We start from the raw sequence: 26,698 nt of genomic DNA on the forward strand, positions 1-26,698 counted from the left end.
TCAACACACCGCCGCCTTTCTCCTTGAAGGGAATGAGCGTTTAGAACGGAGGGGAGCGCCGAAACTCAAAACGCTAACACAAATGTTTTCCATTAAAATTCAATCAACACTACAGCCAGACTACCAACTGAGACCGGGATCTGACTGATCGGAGAATGTCACCGGCTTTTCAAGACCGAGAACTGAAAAGAATACCGAGAAAGACTCAATAAAAATACTCTATACAGAAATGTCATAATCTTAAACACATGTGCATAAATGGAATGTGCGCACATGGACGTTTTTATTTAGAGCTACGCACAGGGGGCCAGAGCTTGAGGTGGAGAGCTCTGCCATTTGGGTAGGGGCTTGGCCTCCCCCCCCATGCCTGGACTGCCCTTCCCTTCACCGTTAGGCCTTTAACAACATTTCTGAAATGTTGCTCTGATTGTCTAAAATGGGCAGCAGCCATGGGAATTTTAAATGCATTGGATCTGAGCACAGGATAGTAGACAACGCTACGAGCCAGCCTCCCAGTGTTCAGATGCTGCACCAGAACCTACTGGTTCAAATTACAAGGAAGGGAACGTTGCTAGTGTGGTGTAGTGGTTAAGGGCGGTAGACTCGTAATCTGGTGAACCGGGTTCGCTTCCCTGCTCCTCCACATTCAGCTGCTGGGTGACCTTGGGCCAGTCACACTTCTTTGAAGTCTCTCAGCCCCACTCACCTCACAGGGTGTTTGTTGTGGGGGAGGAAGGGAAAGGAGACTGTTAGCCACTTTGAGACTCCTTCGGGTAGTGATAAAGCGCGATATCAAATCCAAACTCTTCTTCTTCTTCCTCACTGTATGGCCTGTTCAACAGCAGAACAAACTGCCTATGGAGGCGGTGGACTCTCCTTTGTCCAACTGCACTAGCTATCAATTAGTTTCCAGGCCCAACTCAAAGTGCTGGTATTGACCTATAGAGCCTTAAATACCAATACCTCAAGGACCGCCTCTCTCCATATGAACCTGCCCAGACCCTGAGATCACCTTCTGACCCCCTTCTTCATGTGCCTCCTCCATGAGAGTTCTGGAGGGTGGCAACACAAGACTGGGCCTTTTCTGCAGTGGCTCCCTGTTTGTGGAATGCTCTCCCCAGGGAGGCTCGCCCGACGCCTGCATTATACACCTTTAGACGCCAGGCAAAAACATCCCTCATCTCCCAGACCTTTGGCTGACTGACATCCAACGCCCTTTTAAAATGTGGTGTGTTTTTCTTGGGGGGTAGGGGGAGTACTGGGTTGTTTTTGGTTTTATTATTTATTTTGTGATTTTATATATGTTGCAAACCACCTTGAGACCGGGGGGAGATAGAAGGCGGTATGAAAATTTAATAAATAATGACAATAACAATAACTTTAAGCAGGTAAATTCTCCTATGAAGCCAGACGCAAGTGCCTTAATACTGAAAACTCTGGCAACTTGCAACGGCTGGCGCTACAACTAGGGCCTGGGGCTGTGGATTGTGAACATCGGACATCAATAGGTAAGTCACAAGTCCAAGCCATCTCAATTTGCTGCTTTTCATTTCTACTTAATAGGGAGGGAGGGTGAGGTGGAAAAAAACAACACACACACACACACACACACACACCCTCCACAAATGGAAATCGTTTGATGAGCTTATTCGACTGCAGGTCACGAATGAATTGCTTCTTTCTTAATACTGAGCTCAAATGATTAGCTTTCTCGCTTTCATGATCACTGGCTTCAAGCAAGGAGGGGGAAAATAAAGTATAAAACACCATAGCCCCTGGGTAGACTTATTTACCATGAATGACTCACACAGAGTTATGCATGACTGCGAGCACCCACCTTCCCCCAAAACTGGCAGCGTTACAGGGAGCATTTTTATTTTAAATGAAAGTGGTGAAGGTGTGAGCTTCACTTGGGAAAGTTTCGCCATTACAGTGAGAAGCACAAATGCGCTTTTCTTCAGCATTAGGCATGAATTATATATTGATCCAACACATCAGATGTGGCCATAGTGAAGAAAATCTAACCTGACATTTTGCTTACTGGTTTTCCTCGTCTCTCTTTAGGGGCAATGGGTGAGATTATTAAAGGCAGAGTTTTGATAGAACACCCGATTCCCGACTGTCACAGCTGGGGGGCATCCACCTGAAGTTGCCACATCGAATGCCCACCTCCTGTATGCTAAACTGGGTAAAAAAGGTAAAGGGACCCCGGACCATTAGGTCCAGTCGTGACCAACTCTGGGGTTGTGGCGCTCATCTCGCTTTATTGGCCAAGGGAGCTGGTGTACAGCTTCCGGGTCATGTGGCCAGCATGACTAAGCTGCTTCTGGCAAACCAGAGCAGCACACGGAAATGCCGTTTACCTTCCCACTGGAGTGGTACCTATTTATCTACTTGCACTCTGACATGCTTTCGAACTGCTAGGTTGGCAGGAGCAACGGGAGCTCACCCCGTCATGGGGATCTGAACTGCCGACCTTCTGATCGGCAAGTTCTAGGCTCTGTGGTTTAACCCACAGTGCCACCCGTGTCCCTAAAACTGGGTAAGATGAGGATTTTATTATCCTTTTATCCTACCCTTTATCACAAGATCTTTGGGCGTTTCACAGAATAAAATACAAGATAAAAACATAAGTAGCAACAAAGCAATAACCTTCCCCACTTCCCAAAGACGCATTTAAAAGACTGAAGAATATGAATCAGCCCAAGGCCTGGTTGAAGGGGGACGTTTTCGCCAGGCGCCTAAAAATTATATAATGAAGACGCCAGGCATACCTCCCTGGGGAGAACATTCCACAAATGGGGAGCCACTACAGAGAAGGCCCTGTTCTAATTTTGCCAACCTCCACACCTTACGTGGAGGCACACAAAGAAGACCCTTGGGTAATGATCACAAGAGTCTGGGATGGCTTATATGACGAGAGAAGGTCCATGTGCACATAATGTATGTGTCTGAAGCACCCATGTTACCCTCACAACAAACCAGTGCAGTGAGTCCATTTGGCAGACTGGCACAGTTAAGTTTCATGGCGAAGAGGAATTTGAACCCAGGTCTCCCAGGCTAAAGACTTGCACTCTAGCCATTCCACTGCATTACCTCCTTCCTCACCATAAATATGGCAGTTGCTATGGAGTCAAGGAGTTGGGGGGGGGGGCTTTTAGGTCAACCTTCTGCCTGGAAGCCCTCCAAAAGATGGCTGCCCACACTCTGCTCAAAGACCCCCAACGTCTGCCCAAATGGAGAAGAACAGGAGCTGGGGAACATTTGTCCCTCAAGATGTTCCCATTACTGTTGTTTCGTTTATGAATCTCTTCCCATAAGGCACCTCAAAGGGATTTGCGATGCAGCATATATAAAACAGATACATATACAAAAAACAGGTGAACAGCACAAAATCAATTAAAACCCAAGGCAGCTATTGAGTGAGGTACAGATTTTGGAAGACTCGTTGAAGGAGGAATGCATGTAGCAGACTCCAAAAAGACAGCAAAGAAGAAGAAGAAGAAGAAGAAGAAGAAGAAGAAGAAGAAGAAGAAGAAGAAGAAGAAGAAGAAGAATAGTAGTAGTAGTAGTAGTAGTAGTAGTAGTAGTAGTAGTAGTTTGGATTTGATATCCCGCTTTATCACTACCCTAAGGAGTCTCAAAGCAGCTAACATTCTCCTTTCCCTTCAACAAACACTCTGTGAAGTGAGTGAGGCTGAGAGACTTCAGAGAAGTGTGACTGGCCCAAGGTCACCCAGCAGCTGCATGTGGAGGAGCGGGGAATCGAACCCTGTTCACCAGATTACGAGTCCACCACTCTTAACCACTACACCACACTGGCTCTCATAGAAGGAGCACGCAGAGGGCAGGAGTTCTAAAGGTAGGCTGGTGCGACCCCAACTAAAGGCCCAAATCTGATGTTGTGCTAAGTAGACTTCCTGATAGGATGGCATCTGCAGGATGCCCTCTCCTGCAAAACACAGTGATTAGTTGGGAACCTAGAGGATGGATGACTTTTTAAGGCATCCTGGTCCCAAGCTGCATAGCCCTTGGAGCACCAGTACCAGCCCAGTAGCTAACTGGTATCCCATGCAATTCTTTCAGCGCTGGTGTAATATCATGGGGTTAGTCCATCCCAGTGAGCAGTTGACCATCCACATCTTACACCTTCTGCAGCTTCTGGGCTAGCCTCAAGGAAGCCCAGCAGCCCAGCCACCATGCCAAAGGCAACAGGACCTTCTCAAAGTTCATGCACTTGTCTAAGGGACTCTCTTATGGAGCAGTGCTCCGGCTCCAAATAAAATAGTGTCTTCGAGGGCTGCGAAGCTGAACTGCAAGTCATCCACGCTTCCTCTAAAAGTTTGGCACACTGAAAACATTTAAGGCTGTCAGATGCACCTTCGTGAAGAATGCTTAATTTTCGTTGGTGAAAGGACAGAGCAAAAGCAATGGAGCCAAGGATATTAATTGGGCAGACATGTGCTTTCCACATAAAAACAGGAATGTTCTCTTAATAAAGGCTTCCTTACCTTGAATGCACTGAAGAGTCCCATCTTCTCCCCTTATTGTAAAAGTTTCACCTGGATTAACTTGGACAAAAATGACCTGCCAAAATAAAAGAACCTGATGTCAGAATCTTATAAAGAACATATCCATGAATTGTATGCATTCTCTCCAGAACATAGGCATGAAAGAAGATATTTGAAGGGGGTGGGGACTGGGGGACTTAACTAAATATCATTTCCCAACCTGAAACCCTCAATGTGTTGTTGGGACTCCGAATCCCATCAGCCCCAGCCAACATGGCCGATGACCTGGGATGAAGGGACCTGTAGCCCCAAACATTTGGGAGGCCAACAGCTTAGGGAAAGTTAAACTAGAGAAGTCCTGGAATGATTTATTTTTTTATTAAATTTCTATACTGCCCTTCATCGGAGGATCACAGGGCAGGTTGCAATATAAAATCACAGAACATATGACATAACAATAATGGATACAAAAGAAAGCCAGCATGACTAAACAACAGAATAGAAGATGTTAGAATACAGAAGTCTCGCCTGAGATAAAAACGCACATGTTCCGTCAAGACAAAATATAAATCTGCAAAAAGGCAAGCCAAGACCAAACAGTTGAAGGGGGGGGGGCGAGATATTTTTTTTAACTGATGCTAAGCAGAAAACAAGCCAGGGAAGCAATGGTACTATGGTAATAACAAATAATAGGGTGAAGAAAGACTGGGAAATGGAGAGAAATTTTACTAAGGACCAGACCCCAACAATATTGCTCCTTTAATCCCAACATTGGCTTTTTGTCTGTTCCTGGATCAGCAAACACTCCTCATCCATATCTTAAGAGCCTCTGTAACCTTTCCCCCACCCATTATTTTACTTTTCCCCTGTATCCTGTTCCATCCCTGCCCTGCAACCTTCCCTCCTCTAGAAGCATAACACCTTTGGCACAATCCCTTAGGCCAGAAAGGCCATAGAAAGGAAGGTACAGTGGACGCTCGGATTGCGAACGTGATCCGTGAGGGAGGCACGTCCGCAACCCACAGCACCGCATCTGCGCATGCTCAAAACGTGATTTGGTGCTTTTGCGCATGCACGAGCACCGAAACATGGAAGTAACCCATTCCAGTACTTGCAGGTTTTGGCGCGCCCGTAGCCCAAAAACACGCAACCTGAAGCGTCTGTAACCCAAGGTATGACTGTATACCTAACTAAATAAATGCACACTCCACCCCTGTTCTGTCTTGCTATCATCTTCCTCCTCTCTCCTTTTGCAGTCTCACCTGTGTCCAATTCTAGACTTCCAGCTCTTCAGGGCAGGGGACTGCCCTCTTACATTTTGTAGAGAGCAATGCACTTTGATGTCACTATTGCACATACATGCAACAGTATGCTATCGGGAGTGGGGAGTGGGATCTGCTGCAGAATGTATTTTTGCACAGCTATGACTGCTCACTCAAATGGCCTGCTTGCACGAGCGGTGTAACAGAGATCACGCCTCTGCTTCCATCATCGCAAACCACAACCTGCAATTTTGCCTGTTCGTGGAAGGGTGATCTCGTGCAAGCTCATTCCTCCCAGTACCACTTATTAGTAATCTTGTAATTCGATGAACACAAGGGAAGATTGCCAATGGGCGGTGTGCAGGTGACTGGGAGCACACCCCGACCACACTTAGCATGTCCAGAGTCAATTTTATGCGTCATAAAACACCCCAAATCTTTCTCCCCCCCCCCCCATATACGAGCAATTATTTGCAAGATTTAGCGGGGCGCACTATCTCCTTAGCGTGCATTAACCTGTTTCATAACGCTTGGTTATACAGTTCACTACAAGATGTCAGCACCCAAAACTGGTGTGTGAAAGAGGCAGGGTGCATGTTGTTGCCCCAGGCCCATTAAACGCAGATTTGGAAAAATGATTAGAATGACTAAAAACATGGAACACTGTTAGTTTTGCCTCAGTGGAATAGAACACGATTATTGCTCTCAGAGACTGCAAACATGATCTCCTCTCAGTTCACCTAGACTGAAAGCTTCCAAAGAAAACACGCTACAGCATTTGTTGAGTTATAGTCATGCTAAATTAATGCATGCATAAGTTCTCTTTATTTAATCTGATTTTTTAAAAACGCTGTGGGGGGCGGGGGCGGGAATCCATTCCGTGTCCACTGCTTTCTGACATGGCAATGCTAGAGAGGCTTACCACCACCACCACCCAAGTCACAGCTGTCGCCCTTTTCATTGCACACAAGAACATCTGACATGAAAAGCCGTTTTCAAAAGACATGGCATCTTCCTGTATTAAGGGCTTCCAAACACAAACAAGGAGGAAAGAGCTATCTATAGCTACTGTTTACATTGCACATCTTAGCAAGCAGCAGTATCCTGAGCGCAGCGTGAGGCTGTCTAGGTTTATTTTAGTCACCAGTGTCTGAAAGGGTCATATCCTAATGGCACAAAAGTTTACAGAGTCCGAAGCAAATGATCCTGCAGAGTTGAAGGGTCAGATAACAGAATGTGGGTACTTGAAAAAGGGGGTGCATCACAAAATCTGGGGGGGGGGGGCAAAATTAGCTTCTGCAAGCCAGTTCAACGTTACCCCATAACACACCCAATTTTGGTGAAGCTAACTCTTTACTTAAAGAAACCAAAGCAGTTCAGGCCTAGTGATCACAGCAACTCTTTGCAGTGGGGCTAAGGCTCCATCTCCAGCAACTTGAGGCTCCTTCGTCTTGTCTCTCTTTGCTCCACCCTCTTCATTCCTCTTCGTGTTCTGGGAGACCAGGGGGAGGGGAGCAGGTCGCAGCAGGAGGGAGAGACCCCCTGGCTTCTTCAGCCGCCTGCCTCATCTCTGTTGCTTGGGCCCCCTCTGCTACTGCCTCTGATTCTTGACTGCTCTCTGCCCCAGCCTCTTCCTGCTCACTAAACCCTGTTACCTATTCGGCTTCTGACACCTCCTTCTCCTCCCAGTCTGCTCCCTCTTCTCCCTCTTACCGCTCATGGCCATCCCACCACCAATTTCCTGGCTCTGAGCCTTCTTCCCTTGGGAAGCTGCTTCCCTTCCCAGCTGCTGCCCCCTCCCCACTCCTCTACACCCAGCCAGTCCATGACACAAGCTGAGCTTCTGTCCTATGGAATCTGCAAAATGCACTCATCTACCTCGTTCCCCTTTTGCAAACCAACATGATTGCCATTCACTTCTATGGAGGGGAAGGAAGCAAAGCATTAATACTATAGAGAAGTATGCAAAAAGCACCCAGGTTCAGTTCCCTGCATTTCTAGTTAAAAGATTCAGTTGCAGGCAATGGGAACACGGTTGCAGTAATGGAGAAATGGGCCATCTGCGCTAAATGGGCAAACCGGACAGCAATCCCACAAGAGTGAGCCATGTTTCTGCATGGAATACATGCACACCTCCTGTATTGCCCTCCAGTTGTCCTTGCCATTTTCAAGCCCCCAAGGTGAATTAGTGGCACCTGGGGACAGAGGAAGACTTTTACGTTCTCCTCCCCACAACACAACCCCCAAAAAATCTAGGGAGATAGGGCACTAGATAACTTTTCTCATTGTTTCCAATTCTACAATTCTATGTAACAGGTAAAGAGACCCCTGACCATTAGGTCCAGTCGTGACCGACTCTGGGGTTGCAGCACTCATCTTGCTTTATTGGCCGAGGGAGCCGGCATACAGCTTCCGGGTCATGTGGCCAGCACGACTAAGCTGCTTCTGGCGAACCAGAGCAGCGCACGGAAATGCCGTTTACCTTCCTGCCAGAGTGGTACCGATTTATCTACTTGCACTTTGACGTGCTTTTGAACTGCTAGGCTGGCAGGAGCAGCGACCGAGCAATGGGAGCTCACCTCATCACATGGATTCGACCCGCCAACCTTCTGATCGGCAAGTCCTAGGCTCTGTGGTTTAACCCACTGCGCCACCCGCATCCCGTACCATTCTATGAAGCAACCAATTAAAGTGCAGCTGAGGGAACTCCAAACTGCAGTGACATCACACAGAGCATTTTGTCACTTAGCTGCATGAATGGGTGGTGTGTAGGCACAGCCGTTTGCAGCAACATTAGCAGACAGAGAGACCAATGGCACAGGACTGCTGTTTTTGGCAGCAGTCAGGCATCTCCAATAGCCTTTTAGTTCCAGCATCTTCCCAAAAAGGTACAGCAGTTTCCAAGGCCTTGATACAGGAAACCCATCAATGGTTTTGAGCCGCCTCCAGGCCTGATTCCCAGACAGCCCCCGTTTCTGATCTTCAGCTCAACGCACACAAAATTCTTTCTGCCACGTTGGTTCCACGGTGCTCAAGACTGAGAGAGAGTGCCGGCCCCTCCGGTCAAAATTCCTGAAGTCCTTCTAAGACTATGGCATTACTGGCAAGGTACCATGCTATGTTTAGAGCTAAGCCTGATGATCTTTCCACTGATAATAAAGGCAAAAGACCCCCTTTCAGAACATCAATAAGATGTTTGGAAATGAAGAACGGCGCGCACGTTAAGGGTGCACGTTAAGAAATTACAGAATTGCATATCTAAGCTTTCTTTGTTTCGGGGGGGGGGCAGGAACCCACTGTCAGTGTTAAAATTATAAGTTCTAGAAAGGGAGGGAGGGAGAGGAAATGGAAACGTGGCCCATTATGTGAGGTTTGCAACAAGCCTTTCTTAAAGACACTGATCAGGGCAGACAGGGACAGCAAAGACACCACAATCAGAGTCCCAGAAGAGATAAAAATAAACCAACAAAAGCCAGGCCAGTCCATCTGTGACCTCGGCTCCATCAGCAATGAAAGACATCTGCCTCCCAGCCTCCAAACTTCTATGCATTATTCACAAGGGTCATAGCTTCATCAAAATAAAGCATACCATTCAAAACAAAGCGAGGGAGCCGGGGAGATCAAAACACATGTCGCTCCTTAAAGACACGCATGTTATTTTTAAGTTGTACAGCATGTCAGTAACTTTCAAGCCACAGGACTTTTTAGATGTGAAGGCCAGGGCTCCGTTCTCCAGAAAGGAAACCTCAGCTGCCCAAGACCTTCCCATTCGGCATTCGATGTGCCGGTTCAAACGATGTCACCCAGAAGCGTTTTCCTCCTCCGCCCTTCAATGGTGAAGGAATTACATTCTGCACATGCTCAGGAGTGCTCTCACCTACTGCCGTCATTGGAAGTCGCAGAAACTGGCCGGGTGCAAATGGAGCAGTCCGAGAAGAAGAAAAAGAAGAAAAGGCCTTCCACGTCCTTTGAAAAGCTTTTTTACTTCTTGTGCGGTTCGGGCCTGCTGAGTCGCCATGGCAACCAGGCAGTAATTTAGCGAGCCACCTCAAGACCAGCTCCAGCATCCTAATGCTCAGTCTCCACTTCTAGCAGTTTCTCACACAAAGGTGTGCGCGCACACGAATCATTGTCATCCTTCGCAAGTCTCCAGTCGTCCCTGCGATGCAATGCCAGCTAGGTTCCATCAAGAAAAGACAGCTTATTTGTTTTACTGAGGTCAGGGAGAAGACCTTTGCTGATTCCATTCCTCCACTGCAATCTAACAGTTGGGGAGGAGAGAGTCTTATGACACTTCCCTGACAACCAGCACTGAGGCGACAGTAATGTGTTTTCGCATCAAGCGGTTCCGATGCAAGGAGTCTAAGATGCTGGCAGATTCTATTACACTTAAGACTTTTCTTAATAGAATATTATTATTATTATTATTATTATTATTATTACGAGGTGACATGGAATAAAATGTTGCAGTGTGCAGTGCTGGTGTTCAGAATTCCAATCGCTCCCTTTCACCACTGCAGGGAAGAACACTGTTTATACAGTCTGTCTGTCCTCAGAGCTCAAAACCATCAGGGAGGAATGGACAACTGCTCCAGCTGAGGAGTGTGGCTCAAACAGTTTTATAAAACTGGTTTGGTTGACAATAATAATAATAATAATAATAATAATAATAATAATAATTATTATTATTATTATTATTATTATTTATACCCCGCCCATCTGGATTACCCAGCCACTCTGGGCGGCTTCCAACAGAATATTAAAATACAATAGTCTATTAAACATTAAAAGCTTCCCTAAACAGGGCTGCCTTTAGATGTCTTCTAAAAGTCTGGTAGTTGTTTTTCACTTTGACATCTAGTGGGAGGGCGTTCCACAGGGCGGATGCCACTACCAAGAAGGCCCTCCGCCTGGTTCCCTGTAACTTGGCTTCTCGGAGTGAGGGAACTGCCAGAAGGCCCTCGGCACTGGACCTCAGTGCGGGCAGAACAATGGGGGTGGAGACACTTCTTCAGATATACTGGACCGAGGCTGCAATACCTTCTCCAACCACCTGAAGTGGTGGCACTGAGGAGCCAGGAGCATTGTCCTTGACTGGTGGTTGAAGTACAGTATCTGAAGACAGAGTTGGAACTTGAGATGACCGTAGCACAGTGGAGAATTGGGGAAAACTAACAAAATGGATTTCAACAGAGGCAATTGTAAGGTTCTAATACACTTAGGCAGTAAGAACCAGCTGCACAAATATAAGATGGGGGACACTTGGATTGCCAGTAGTACATGTGAAAAGGATCTAGGGGTCTTAACAGACCACAAGCTTAATACAAGTCAACAGTGGGATGCGGCATAAAAAAAAATGCTAAAGTAGGACTTGGTTGGATGCAACCAAATGCCACTCTAGGCTGCAGAAGTATAGTATCCAGATCAAGGGAAGTAATAGTATCACTCTATTCTGCCTTGGTTAGACCACACCTGGAATACTGTGTCCAATCCTGGACACCACAGTTTAAGAAGGATGCTGACAACCTGGAATGTGTGCAGAGGAGGGCGACCAAGATGATCAAGGGTCTGGAAACTAAACCATATGAGGAATGTTTGAGTGAGTTGGGGTATGTTCAACCTGGTAACGAAGAGACCAAGAGCAGAAGTCCTAATTGGACCATACTACCATATTTTTCGCTCTATAGGACGCACTTTTTCCCCTCCAAAAATGAAGGGGAAATCTTTGTGCGTCCTATGGGGCGAATACAGGCTTTCGCTGAAGCTTGGAGAGCGAGAGGGGTCGGTGCACACCAATCCCTCTCGCTCTCCAGGCATCAGGAAGCTATCAGCAAGCCTGGGGAGCCCACGGGAGTTCCCGCAGGGCTCCCTTGGCTGCGGATAGCAGCCTGCTGCCTGGCGCGCCGGCCGCCCTGAAGCAGAGCGCCCCGCGCAGACATCCGCAGCCTGGGGAGCCCTGAGGGAGTTCCCACAGGGCTCCCTAGGCTGCGGATAGCAGCCTGCTGCCTGGCGCGTGGGCCGCCCTGAAGCAGAGCGCCCCGCGCAGACATCCGCAGCCTGGGGAGCCCTGAGGGAGTTCCCACAGGGCTCCCTAGGCTGCGGATAGCAGCCTGCTGCACGGAGCGTGGGGCGCACTGAAGCAGAGCGCCCCGCGCTTCGGGCAGACATCGGCCAGCCCCACAAGCTCGGGGGACAGCAGGGAGGCGGAGCGCCGCCATACCACTGTTCCCCGACCTGGTTTGGTTTCCCCGACCTGGTTTTGGGGGGCGGGAAATAAAGGGGGGAAATTTCCGCCCCCCCCAAAAAAAAACTGGGTGCGTCCTATGGGATGAAAAATACGGTACTTCAAACTGTGGGGGAAGAGGACTGAATATTTGAGTAACTTCTCTATTTTTAAAAGAGAGAGAACTCTTTGCACCTTCAAAGTTAGTATTCTGGGGGAAAGGTTATGCTAGAATCTTTTCCGACATGCAGCTAGATTGCATATGCGTGGCTAATACGGAGAAAATATTCAAATACAGTATCCTATCCTTCCATCTGTGGCTTGAAATAGTCCATTAACAGACATGTCACTGCTTGATTATTACAGTAGAATCATAGTTTCATTTGGCAAAAAAGGAGAATTTTATTTTTTTAAGAGAACCATCCTCACAAAGGTATGATCCCAACACTCTTCTAACCTAACAGGGTCTGTGCTCCCTCGTTTATTGTGCACAAGGGTGTGAATGTTTTCCGCTCAACAAATCGCATCTAAGCAAGTCAAGACAAAAGCTGTTTCATTCCTACTCCTGTTTACCATAGGATTAAATGCTCTTGGATGGGTTTTTTTCAGATACAGAAGCCTACCAAGAAACCGAGATGCACATCTGCTGCCGTGTTTCTAGTTTGCACAGAACAATCAACAGATTTGCCCCACTGCCAGATAGGGTAACCCAGAGGGACCCTGACGCAACATGGCCCATGCTCACAGAGCATGTTCTAAGCCTATTTGCATCCCCTTTCGCCAAATGGGCTGAACAAATAAATTCGGAATGCATTTCATGGGAATGGGACAAACCTCCAGACAAGGGTCTCAACTTGAATAAACTATAGGGGGAAGGGGACAATGGATGGACAGGTAAGCCTTGCCCCCACATAGTCAATCACAAGATGCAGCACACACACATCATTTGAATGGCAATGCCCATCAACTTTGTGAGTATGGCATGGGTACCTTGAATATTTTATTTTGGGGGCCAAAGGGATGTCAGCTCCTACAAATTAGCTCCTCCGCATCTAATTATGAAGGTTGCATGCTATTTCCAACACATCACACAGAAGCTGGGAGATACCAGATGCAAGTTTTTCCAAGAAGCCATTTCCAAAAACCACGGCAGCTCATGAAGCAAGTTTATGGCAAAGCTTACCCTCTTTCATTTTTGTGGCGGTGCTGCCACTGAGACAGCCATTCCAATTCCCCACTTTAGAATTGCAACACTCTATTAAACACAAAAGGAGTTCAGAAGCAAAAAAGAAAAGAAAAAAGATTTATGCCTTCAGATTTCCTTTGGAGGCCTTCTCCTTCCTCCCCCCCCCCCCCCGATCACTTGAAAACTCTGCTGTTCTGCCATGAAACTGCAGTATTCCCAAAAGCTAAAGCAGCCATTTCTGAACGGAAAAATGGAACGCGATTTTGCTCCAACGCTATAATCAGCTGACCACAGTCCCAACTGTGGGGTTTTTCCACTGCTTCCTGTGAAAGGAAGGCTAGAACACTAATCTGACAAGGAAGAGACCTCACTTAAATCTCTTGCCGTGTATTATTGACTACAGGTTAACCAGCAAGTCATGCTCTTGAGATGATGCACACCTAAACCATAGCTTTTCAGTTCCCACCAGACTTGAGTTGTGGCTACTGAGTTCTGGTAGTGCAAGCCCCTGGATTCAGCCAGTAACCTCTCTGTATACTGCTGCTCTGATCTGGCAGGCTTAAATTTATCGTTCCCAGACAAAAACACCACTCCCAAAGCAAACCTGGAAAAGAGGAGACTGAGAGGAGATAGGATTTTGTTGTTGTTGTTGTTTAGTCATTTAGTCGTGTCCGACTCTTCGTGACCCCATGAACCAGAGCATGCCAGGCACTTCTGTCTTCCACTGCCTCCCACAGTTTGGTCAAACTCATGCTGGTAGCTTCACGAACACTGTCCAACCATCTTGTCCTCTGTCGTCCCCTTCTCCTTGTGTCCTCCATCTTTCCCAACATCAGGATCTTTTACAGGGAGACCTCTCTTCTCATGAGGTGGCCAAAGTATTGGAGCCTCAGCTTCAGGATCTGTCCTTTCAGTGAGCACTCAGGTCTGATTTCCTTCAGAATGGATAGGTTTGATCTTCTTGCAGTCCATGGGACTTTCAAGAGTCTCCTCCAGCACCAGAACTCAAAAGCACCAATTCTTCGGTGTTCAGCCTTCTTTATGGTCCAGCTCTCACTTCCATACATCGCTACTGGGAAAACCATAGCTTTAACTATACGGACCTTTGTTGGCAAGGTGATGGCTCAAATATCTCTCACGTGCAGGAAGGAGCAAGCTTGGTTTTTTTCTCTTGTTCTGGATGGTAGGACTTGAACCAATGGCTTCAAGTTACAAGCAAGGAGACTCAACTAAACATCAGGAAGAACTTTCTGACTGTAAGAGCCATTCGACAATGGAACAGACTCCATTGGCAGGTTGTGATCTCTCCTTCCTTGGAGGTTTCTAAGCAGAGGTTGGGTGGCCATGTGTCAAGGATGCTTTAACTGAGATTCCCGCATTGCAGGGGGCTGGACTAGATGTTTCTCCTTTCCTCCACCACGTTCCATGGCAGCTCCAGGTTTCCCAGTTGCTGCTGCAACACCCGGCCAACACAACTAAGGCCACTGTGGCTTGTTCCCCAGGCAGCTCCAAGAAGGCTGCTTCAGCAGGAAGGTGGGAACGAAGAAAAGCATACAGGAGACTGCTAGGTGACTTTTTTTTAACACTTCCCTACTACTTCCAGTTCACGCTTGTTAGGTAGAAGAGAAGGAATGTAGCATCAATGCAAAGCTTATGTGCAGGAACCTGGGAGGACATGGTCACATTGCGCAGGGGGAGTTATTAAATCCACAGCTTCAAAGTCCCCGTGTACCAGGGTTCATACAAATAACGTATTTTTCCGTGTATTGGATGCCACCAGGTATAGGGCAACCCCTATTTTGGGGGACTCCAAATTAAGAAAATGGGGGGAGATTGAGCTTAATTGTTGACGAAAATAGCTCACCTGCCATACCAACGCTGACAGCTGCGCACCTCTAACAAGCCACCTATCAGCTGTTCCTTCGCAGGCAGAGTCAGACAATCACTGAGCTTTTGGGGGGGAGGGAAGCCCAGAGTTGTTGAGCTTATTGGGGGGGTGTCGTTACCTGGGAGGGGTGCAAGGTTTCTATGATGGGAAAGGCGCGGAGGGGTGATATTACTTCGATCGCCGTGGCCAACTGGAGCGGCAGCAATGCTCGCGCGTAGCCGGCCACAAACTCCATGTGGCACAAATGGATCACCAGCAGCCTCACCACCAGCTGTAGGGCGGGCTCAGTAGGGGAAGGCAAGCAGACTAAGGAGGCCCCGAGGGAAAGGCGCGGAGGCGTTAGGTATCGTCGATCGCCACAGCCAACTGGAGCGGCGCGGAACCGATTGCGCGAAGCCACCATCCAGACTCAGTGCGGCACCAACGGACCACCTTCAGCCTCCCTCCTGGCTGAGTGGGAGGAGGAAAGCGGAATACGGAGGCCCTGCGGCTCACCACTGTGAGGAGCTTCAACTGCCAGAGCGTGTACGGCGGCAAGTACCGTATTTATTTATATATTTAACTGCTCCAAGACGGCCCACATTTTTAAACTTAAAAAATGGGGGGGGGGGAGAGACACCTCATCTTATACATGGAAAAATACGGTACTCGAAAAGCTTAGAAGTGAAAACAGGGTGAAGTCAAGAAAAGAAGGCTGCCTACTGCAGGGCCTCAAAGGAGGGCAGTGCATATGCGTGCTCTGCATGTGGCCTCTACACACACACACACACACACACACACACACACCTCTCTTTCAGCAGAGACTGGGCCATGGACAGGTGGAAGAAGATGTTGTCGCACTGCAACCACATTCCCACAGGATTAACTGGTAGTGACATGCAGGGGAAGGTATGAGGATCCGGTTCAAGTGCATCGCTGGGATGAGCAACAAAAGGCTGCATCAAGTTCCAAGCGATTCCTGCCTCTTGGCTGCACAGGGATAAAAAGATTTGTGCATCTCCCCAACAGTCGGTTTTGCTGAGGCCCATAGAACTTGGTGGGCAGGTTCCGCTTCTTGGAAAACACTAGGAAAAGGCAAACCCAGAACACAGGAACTGTCATGTTTAAACAAGAACAAACACGCCGAAAACAAAAAAAACTTTCCATATATCATTACGTTTGGCAAGGCCCAACTTGGCATTGTAGGCAAGAAGAATTCTATCCTCCTGTCAAGGTACTCCCATTTAGCAATGTGCCAGTTTCAAGTATCTGCGACTATTGTCTGGCTCTCAAAAACAGGATTAGGATTCTGTTAGTTTACCTCTCTAAGTTGGCATTTTATAAATCCATGCAGAAGCCACTTGCCTGGGGCAGCTTAGAATTCCATGGCAAGCGTGGTTCTGTCTCAGACCAGACCTTGTCCAACACAGGTGGCGGGACTTGGCTTCCTGTTCCAATTTTTTGGGTGGGGTGAGATGACCTGGCGGGGCAGGGGAGTCTCCTCATTACTGCAGACATTGATTGCTAACTGGTGAGGTTTTGGGTGCATGCTACCTCCAATCTCTGCCACTGTGGGTGGCCTATTGTGGGTGGTCTACCCTTATCTCGTTTACTTTAATCCCAGCGGTGTTGTATGACCTCATAACCGCGGGTTATCATTCAGCTAAAAATAATCAAACATTAAAGAGCACACACAATATCCATAAGATCAGCCACCCAAATACGGCTCCTCGCTGAGGCAATAAAGACATAAAAAAAGGGCTGGAAGTTGAAAGCCGGTTCCATCCATATTTCAGACGTCGTGATATATCACAATGCTTTATGGCATGGCTAGGCAAACTAAGGCCCGGGGGCCGGATCCAGCCCAATCGCCTTCTCAATCCGGCCCATGGACGGTCCGGGAATCAGCATGTTTTTACATGAGTAGAATGTGTCCTTTTATTTAAAACACATCTCTGGGTTATTTGTGGGGCCTGCCTGGTGTTTTTACATGAGTAGAATGTGTGCTTTTGTTTAAAACACATCTCTGGGTTATTTGTGGGGCACAGGAATTCGTTTATTATTTTTTTCAAAATACAGTCCGCCGTCCGCCCCCAAGGTCTGAGGGACACTGGACCGGCCCCCTGCTGAAAAAGTTTGCTGACCCCTGCTTTATGGTGATATATCATGAAGCTGAAACCCAGATTATCACCCAACCCTACTATTTGCCTCTACATAGTTCCGTCCTTATTTCAGACTTTGTGATATGATTGCGATGTTTAGCTGGTGATATATATGCTGAAAACCAGGTATCGCCCGGTGCTAGTCCATGGGAGCATAAGCAGCACAAGTTGTGTTGGATAAGATTTCTATAACCAGCGGCCTTTGGCTTCTCTCATCTCCGGCAACCTGCAACATGGGAGACCCACTAATAAACTTTAAAGCATACATTGTACGTATCACCAGGCCTCCTGTGCCTTTAATAGATGGGATATTTGTAGATGCAGCTTGTCAGAAGTGAAAATTCATTCTGCTACCCAACTGCTACGAGTACCTCCTACTATTTCACCTCCAGCCAACTTCTCTTTTAAGGAAGAAAATGGCTCTTTACACCAGTCACTTTTGCCCTCGAGTATTGCTTGCGGGCTTCCCATAGGCACCTGGGAAGCTATAACTTTCAACTATAAACATGCTCTGCTCAGAGCATCCCAGCAGGTTTTGATCATTATTTAAGAAGTCTTTTCCTTCCGCGGGAAACAGAATGCCCGACTAGACGGGTCACAAAGCGCTTGTTTTCTTAAAAGGGTGGCGATTTCACTGCTTGACCCACCTTGAGTCAAAGCACAGCTCACTTGGGGGAAGGGGGACGACACTGACCCACTGACTGAAAATAAATGCTCAAGAAACAAATGTAGGCGGACCTCAGGATTACAGCACCTGTTTCACTGTTGTGATTTTTAACTGAATCCTGAGGTCCACCAACCAGAACCCAGTAGCTCAAGGGGTGGTTCTTGTTATTTAGTTTTTATTCATTTATTAAATTTATATACAGTCATACCTCGGGTTGAATGTGCTTCGGGTTGAGCATGTTCGAGTTGCGCTCCAGGGCAACCTGGAAGTAACGGAGTGCGTTACTTCCAGGTTTCTTCGCTCGTGCATGCGCAGACGTTCAAAATGCCACGCGCATGCGCGGTAGCGGCAGAACGCGACGTGTGGTTACGTTGCGTTCAGGATGTGAACGGGGCTCCAGAACGGATCCCGTTCACATCCCAAAGTACCACTGTACTGCCCTTTATCTGAGGATCACAGGGCCATTTACAATATAAAAATACATAACATAATATGCAACAAAAGCAATACCTTCCACAGCTTGAAAGGCCATAGATCAGGGGGTGGCAAAGTTTTTGTGGCTTGGGCCGGTTCACGGTCCCCCAGATTCCACAGTGGGCCGGAGTGTGTGTGCGTGGGCATGCACAAATGCTATTTCTGGCGCTCCTTCCAGCACAGAGGAGGCGTGCACAGCTTCCCATTGGCCGCAGGAAGCTCCTGCGGCCAATGGGAAGCCAGCCAGCATCACGGAAGGTGGTCCCCACTCTGCTCCACACTGGTTTAGCGTGGCGCATGGGAGCTGACTGAGCGGTTGGCGGGGGTCCCTGAGCGGGTGGCAGGGGTCCATGGGCTGGTTAAAAAAACCCCATGGGCTGCTTGTGGCCCATGGCCCTTAGGTTGCCAACCCCTGCCATAGATTGTTTCATTATCCAAAGGCCTGGGAGAAGAGGAATGCGTTTGGCACCAAAGATATGTAATGAAGGCGCCAGGCAAGCTTCCCTGAGAGCATTCCACAAATGGGGGGGCACCACAGAGAAGGCCCGTTCTTGCGTTGCTGCCCTCTAGGCCTCTCACGGAGAAGACACACAAAGAAGGATCTCAGATGAGGATTGCAGGGTCCAGGTCCGTTCATATGGAGAGGTGGTCCTTGAATTACCTCCTGAACCCAATGATGTTCAAACCAAGATGATCTGCACATCCAAGTACAAATCTGCAAATCTAAGTCAGCAGAGACCAAAGGTTGAGGAAAAAGAAAGCATTTTGCTGTTCCTAGTAACTAGTGGGAGTCAGCAGCTATTGCTGAGACAATATTATCAAGTCATTTATTGGGCAGTGGGGAAGGGTGTGTGCTATAAATATTAGGATCCTGGTCTTCTCCCTGGTCAATAGAGCTGGACTTTTGGCTTGCTGCCGTTTCAGGCTTCAGCTCAGCTTCAGCCCCTTGAGGGGGCTGTGGGCAAAGTACCCACTGGTAGGTGCCTCACCAACTATGGGCAGAACTGGGTAACTGGGTCCAACTACTACCAAAAATTCCTTCCATTGCCCTGGAATAATCCCAGATTGGGAGCCCTGTCAGAAATTCAAATAGTGGCTGGATCTAGCCTAGCTAGGCGAGAAAATTATTGAAGGGGGATTGCCCCTCCCGAAAGAATGTAGCAGAGCAGTGAATGGTGTCAGGCCACTGGGACCCTGGCCAGGGTCCAAGGATGCCAGCCTTTTTTCAACTTTGTTCAAGCCACCTGGCCTCAGGAATCCAGAACTGGAGTCTCTCCAGGCCTAAGATCTGGGCAGCAGAGGCTTTGAAGGGAAGAAAACTGTGGCCATTCCAAGAGCGCCGTTGAAGAGGACCCTGTGTGAAAACATGAAGGGCCTGGTCTTAACCCACCCACAGGCCTGGCCCGGTCTAATACAAGGCTCCTCACATCCTGGAATTCTGGTTTGCTGCGCTGTGAAATCCCCACAAAGCTGTGCTCTGAAAAAAGCAAGAATGTTTGTATCTTGCTTTAAAAGTTCTGCATTGACAACCCGCTCCTCCCCTCTGCTATTCAAACACATCCACTACCCAGAAAGCCTTTTTCTCAGTTCCTCTTAAGCTATATACAGGTACACAGAGAGGGGGAAAACAAAACCAAGAACACCCCACTATTCAATGCTGTTTCTTCCTTGGCACGAGCCCCACATTCCTTGCCACAAGAACAGAGAAGGGAGGGGGAAGGAAGGGGGGAACCATGAAACAAATTTTCCACCCAACACCCCCTGAGCCTTCCCCTCCCACACCAATCACACAGGAATAAAATGGATGCAACACACGTCTCTTAACTCCGGAGTTTTGCTGGTACACCATGACATCAGTGCGGGAGAAGGAGCCAAGTTTAGAACTCCATCTGGGACAAATAATGTCGGGGAGCATTGTGCTCCCTTTTGTTTATACACAGCGACCGAGAATGCCTTGGTGGTAAGCAGGCTCACTTGGAAGATTTATTTCCCAAGTCTTCCAAAACAATATTTTGCATCCTGGAACTACTTTGGGGCTCAAAGTTAACTTTCCGAGATAGCGAGCTGAAGCGGTTATTTTGTGTGGGTTTTTTTGTTGTTGTTCCTTCTCGCTCTTTCTAAAAGGGAATTCATTGTTTCTGAACGTTATAATTAGCCCAAAAAGATGGAGTGTTCACTTAAAAATTAAGGAAAGAATGCTGCGGCAACAGAAGGAAATTAAGGCTTATTGTGTACGGATGCTTATCTTCCTTCCAGCTAGACCTTAAAAGACCTCTGCAGTTTTCCAATGTGGATGCAATGAACTAGTTGGGAGGATGACGTGGCCATGGGCTCCAGAAACAGACAGACACACAAACACATCCTTCAACCTACACAGATTCACTTGATACTCTGGAAAGAGCTTTCAGGTGTGAGTGCGCCACAAATATTCAAGTGTGTGTTGTATGTGTAAGTTTCCTGTTGCAATTCCTCTGCCAGCTACAGTCTCCCAGATCTCCATCTGCATGTCCTGCCCAGGTCCAAATTATTAAAACAATGCTTTGATAGCTATAAAACATGCAAGCTCCACCTTTATCGCCCCCAGGTGCGCAGGCTGTTCTTCAGATTTTTGCACAATTGGCGTGAAAGTCTGGAGAGGGTTTTTCGAGTGTGCTCGCTTGAACGTACTCGCCTGAGACATCCCCACAAAGCTGAAAGCCCTCTTCAGACTTCACAACAGTTGTGCAAAGATCTTAGGAGCAAACAGGATCCCACTTCCCCCCTACACACACCTGTCAATCATGCCAGGGACAACACCTGAACTCATGTGAAACGGAGAACTTAAAACACATGACTCTTTAACCAGAAATCTTGGGCTTTGAAACAGGTGGGACTTGAAACCTTTCTAAGCAGGTGTGTTTTGAGTACAAAACAGACCTAACCCAAGGACATTTCCCCAGGATAAAGGGGTACCTTGGTTCTCAAAATTAATCTGTTCGAAAACCAAGGTACGGCTTCCAATTGGCTGCAGGAGCTTCCTGCACTCAACCGGAAGCTGTGGAAGCCCCGTCGGACGTTTGGCTTCCGGAAAACATTTGCAAACCGGAACACTTACTTCCGGGTTTGCGGCGTTTGGGATCCAATTTGTTCAGGAGCCAAGCCATTCAAGTACCAAGGTACTACTGTACAGTGGTACCTCGGGTTAAGAACTTAATTCGTTCTGGAGGTCTGTTCTTAACCTAAAGTACCACTTCAGCTAATGGGGCCTCTCGCCACCGCCGCTGCACAATCTCTGTTCTCAACCTGAAGCAAAGTTCTTAACCCAAGGTACTATTTCTGGGTTAGCAGAGTCCGTAACCTGAAGCGCCTGTAACCTGAAGCGTCTGTAACCCAAGGTACCACTGTACTGTGTTATAATGGAATTGTACTGAATGTCTGCATTCAACTGCATTGGGTTTTTAATCTTGTCCCATATTACCTCTGGTTTGACTCAGTTCTGGTGAACATCTCAAGCACAGCAGCTGAGGCTTGTTAGAATTAGTCTTCATCATTGTATTCTCCATTAGAAACAGTCAGTTTGTTCCATTTACAATACAGGACAGACTGCAGGTTAGCACTAATAACGTGTGTGTGTGTGTGTGTGAGAGAGAGAGAGAGAGAGAGAGAGAGAGAGAGAGAGAGAGAGAGCGCATGCATGGAAAGATGTTCTTCTCTGCTATCTGCATAACTTAGCTTAAATTTCAGCTATTTCCCCATCTGATGAGCAAGTATTGGGTTGTTTTAATTGGCAAGCTGCTAGATTATGTTTGGAGCAACATCCATTTAACTAGAAATCAGGAAGTTGCCTTTGTTGAAAAGCCATCTGATGCTAGGAGAAGGGGGGAAAGAGCCCTGGACCATATGCAATGAGCAGCTGCAGAAGGTCAGGAAATGAGCAAAGTGACCGAGACCAGGATGATGGGCCATGACTCAGAGGTGGAGCGCGTGCTTTGCATACAAGAAAGTCCCACGTTCGGTTGCAGGCCTCTCTGGTTAAAACAAGTAGCAGAACTGCTAAATGCCCCTGCCTGAGGAGGCCCTACTGGTATTAAAACAGCTTCTGGAAGAACTTTATGATGGTAAGAGTTGTTCCAACAGTGGGATAGACTCCCTCGGAAGGTGATGGACTTCAATTCCTTGGAGGTTTTTAAGCAGAGGTTGGATGGTGCTTTAGTTGCGATTCCTGAAGTAAGGTAAAATGTAAAAGTTAATAGACCCCTGGACGGTTAAGTCCAGTCAAAGGCGACTATGGGGTTGTGGCGCTCATCTCGCTTTCAGGCGGAGAAAGCCAGCGTTTGTCCATAGACAGCTGGTCATGTGGCCAGCATGACTAAACCGCCTGTGGCGCAACGGGACACCGTGACGGAAACCAGAGCGCAAGGAAACGCTTCCCGCTGCAGTGGTACCTATTGATCTGCTTGCACTGGTGTGCTTTTGAATTGCTAGGTTGGCAGAAGCTGGGACAGAGCAACGGGAGTTCACCTCGTCACGGGGATTTGAACCGCCAACCTTCTGATCGGCAAGCCCAAGAGGTTCAGTGGTTTAGACCACAGCGCCACCCGCGTCCCTGAAGTGCAGGGGGTTGGCCTAAATGACCTCCCTTCCAACTCTACCATACTGTAATTCTAGCCACAGTGGTACCTTGGTTTTAGAACAGCTTAGTTTACGAACAATTTGGAAATAGAACGCTGCAAACCAGGAAGTAGGTGTTCCCGTTTGTGAACTTTGCCTTGGAAGCGGAAGATGTTCCACTTCCTGTTGAGTGTGTTTCATTTGTAAATAGAGTCTCCCGCTGCTAATCGAGGCTTCCTGTAGGCTGTTGAGTCCTGAGCACCCACGCAATAAAAATGAGATATGTGGAGCTTTTGTTTTTGCTATTTTTCCCCGTTTTTGTTTGTGTGGCTTTTTCTTTTATTTGACTGTGACTTGTTCTTCGTTTTATGGGACTGACTTGTGACTGTGGCATGTGACTTTGTTTTTGTGACTTGTTTTTGTGACTGTGTGGAACCCAGTTCAGCTATTGATTGATTGACTGATTGTCAGGGAACTGCCATCGCAGCTAGCAGAGGAGGCGAGAGCAGGGAGAGAGGCGAGTCCCCGGCTGGGGAAGATAATCAGCGCTACACCAGGGATAGAGGGGGGCTGATGGGGGAAGCGGATGAGGAGGCTCCAGGACTCTTCGCAGGAGACCAGTGAGGAGAGCACAAGTCCTCCGCTGCCTACGCCCACCCTGCACAGAAGACTTTCGCGCAGGGAAAGTAGGCGACGACTTGGCGTCAAAGAGCTTCTTTGCTGGGAAGAGGTTCAAGAAACACCCACTGACGTATTCTGCCAGCGACTGAACAGCCACGGATTGGAGGGCTGTCCAGAGGGAAACGGCTTAACCAGGCAAACTAGCCCGGAAAGGCGGTAACTTACGCACAAGCAACCCTTAAAGCCATTACCCTGATGGACTGTGAGGCCACAGAAATGGATAAAAGCCCCCCATCCAAACAATGACTATCAACAATGCATGTAAGAAAATAATAATAATAATAATAATAATAATAATAATAATAATAATAATAATTTATTATTTATACCCCGCCCATCTGGCTGAGCCTCCCCAGCCACTCTGGGCGGCTTCCATAGAAACCAAAAATACACTAAAATATCACACGTTAAAGACTTCCCTGAACAGGGCTGCCTTAAGATGTCTTCTGAATGTCAAGTAGTTGTTTATCACTTTGACATCTGCTGGAAGGACGTTCCACAGGGCGGGTGCCACTACCAAGAAGGCCCTCTGCCTGGTTCCCTGTAGCTTTGCTTCTCACAATGAGGGAACCGCCAGAAGGCCCTTGGCATTGGACCTTAGCGTCCGGGCAGAATGATGGGGGTGGAGACGCTCCTTCAGGTATACTGGACCGAGGCCGTTTAGGGCTTTAAAGGTCAGCACCAAGGTCAGGTATTTTTTATCATCTACAATACTGTCTTATTTATTTTCAGTACAGTACATTGATTATTGCTTTCATTTTATGGATCAATGGTTTAGTTAGATAGTAAAATTCATGTTAAATTGCTGTTTTAGGGGTTGTTTTTAAAAGTCTAGAATGGATGAATCAATTTTGCATTACTTTCTATGGTAAAGCACGCCTTGGTTTTAGAATGCTTTGGTGTTGGAACAGACTTCTAGAACGGATTAAGTTTGGGAAGCAAAGTACCACTGTATAAACATGTTCTTCTCAGTCTACTGCAAGAACATCTCCCACAAACTGATTATTTTATGTTTTTCCCTATTCATTTTAATACCATCTAGTTTCTACACCATCTAGATTTCTTTAAACACATACAGATTACTAGGTTTTTTTTTAAGGCCCTGTTTCACTGGTACAGAAGGTTCTGCTGTTCACCCTCCTAATTTATCTTTATGCAGTACAGTTACAAGGTAGTATTCTAGTCAGGGACTATGAAGCAAAGTTTGACGTCAGACAGAATGGGTCCTCTTTGATCTTCTCTGAATAATGAGGAATGACCATCTGCTATTGTCTGACTGGCAAACTGCTTGCATAAAGAGAAGCACGCAATGCAGATGTTCCAAAATGAGAATAATGCTCATTTTCTCCCTTCGCCGCCTCTATCCACCCTCATGACTATTTTAACCCTGCTGTGTTTAAGCCTCCCCACCCCCACTCACTCACAAAAATGGCCATTTAGATATGTAAATCAGGAAAAATTAAAATGTTCTCTCCTGTTGTGTAACACTAATGTACTTTCTGTGGTCTGAAGGTTCGTGATGCAGCAACCTGGCTAAAAACAGGTACAGGTTTGGATGGGAACCTGCCCCTCCACCCAAAAAAACACACATTACAGTGGTACCTCGGGTTACAGACGCTTCAGGTTACAGACTCTACTAACCCAGAAATAGTACCTCTGGTTAAGAACTTTGCTTCAGGATGAGAACTGAAATTGCGCAGCGGCAGCGGGAGGCCCCATTAGCTAAAGTGGTACCTCAGGTTAAGAACAGTTTCAGGTTAAGAATGGGCCTCTGGAACGAGGTACCAGAGGTACCGCTGTATGTGCAGTGCCTTGAATTCCATCACAGAAAAACAGTGGAATAAATGAAACACATGAATGCTAAAGCTGCAATGCAACCAACTCTCACTGGGCAGTTCCATTTTACTTAGTGGAACTTGCTTCCAAACACACAGAGATAGATGTTACGCTGCAACAGAGTGCTGCAGCTTATGCACTCCAAGGTATTTAAAGAAAATACGAGTGAGGAGGCAAAATGATAGGAAAGAGATTGATTTAGAGCAGCCTTTCTCGAACTGTGGGTCCCCAGATGTTGTTGAATGGGAGATACCATTTTGTTTATCCTCATTGCCTGCCACTTCTTTAAAGGTAAAGGGACCCCTGACCATTAGGTCCAGTCGTGACCGACTCTGGGATTGCAGCACTCATCTCGCTTTATTGGCCGAGGGAGCCAGCGTACAGCTTCCGGGTCATGTGGCCAGGATGACTAAGCCACTTCTGGCGAACCAAAGCAGCGCACGGAAACGCCGTTTACCTTCCCGCCGGAGCACTACCTATTTATCTACTTGCACTTTGACGTGCTTTCGAACTGTTAGGTGGGCAGGAGCAGGGACCCGGCAACGGGAGCTCACCCCTTGCGGGGATTCGAACCGCCGACCTTCTGATCAGCAAGTCCTAGGCTCTGTGGTTTAACCTACAGCGCCACCCATGTCCCATAAATTCCAGAGTACAATGTAAATTAAAGAACCAAAAATAGTAAGCACAACCGCTATTTGTTATTATTTCTTAATTCTATATCCCGACTTTCCCCCCAAAGAAGGCCATTGCAGCAAAAGGTAATCTTACGCACAAGGTAATCTGGACAAAGCAGCATACCTTAAGTGAGTCATATGCTGTATTATTTAATGCACAGGCCTCAGAGTTCATGTTTGAGTCTCTTACTAAAACGAGGACAGGTTTTATTTCTTAATATGGGCATGAACTGCACATAAGACAAAGAGAAAGTAAGCGTGGTGTAGCAGAAACTCTCAAATCTTTGAAGTAAGTCAATTGGCACATTCAAAGTAAGTCAATTGGCTCTTCAACTTATCACTTTCAGAAGTTACTGACCTGCTGAGTTCCATCTCCATTGACTAAGTGAGGCATCATAGCTACCTCCCCATTCAGCAACGATGGCAACTCCAGTGGGATTTGGTCGGTCATCATCATTGTGACGTACATTCATGGAGAATTTTCCTCAGCGGGCCTCCTAAACATCAAAGAAAAACACACATATATAAATCTTGAGCGATAACATTTGATAATTCCATTCTTACT

The 26,698-nt window shown here is 47.3% G+C and overlaps 1 protein-coding gene and 1 long non-coding RNA gene across 2 annotated transcripts in view; both read right to left on the bottom strand.

Moving 5' to 3' along the window:
* Positions 1 to 26,698, bottom strand: part of LOC309370038 — a 349,876-nt gene that overhangs the window by 205,294 nt on the left and 117,884 nt on the right. The gene's annotated exons all lie outside the window — the stretch shown is intronic.
* FNDC3B (fibronectin type III domain containing 3B) overlaps positions 1 to 26,698 on the bottom strand; it is a 259,170-nt gene that overhangs the window by 168,822 nt on the left and 63,650 nt on the right. The window contains exons 2-3 of the mRNA XM_081910793.1: positions 26,492 to 26,630; positions 4,512 to 4,587 (exon numbers count right to left, since the gene is read on the bottom strand). Coding sequence (XP_081766919.1) covers positions 4,512 to 4,587; positions 26,492 to 26,602 — 187 coding nt within the window. The 5' untranslated portion in view covers positions 26,603 to 26,630. The remainder of the gene's footprint in view (positions 1 to 4,511; positions 4,588 to 26,491; positions 26,631 to 26,698) is intronic.

This window comes from Podarcis melisellensis (genome assembly GCF_964234715.1).
Source record: "Podarcis melisellensis genome assembly, chromosome: 5".
NCBI lineage: Eukaryota > Metazoa > Chordata > Lepidosauria > Squamata > Lacertidae > Podarcis > Podarcis melisellensis.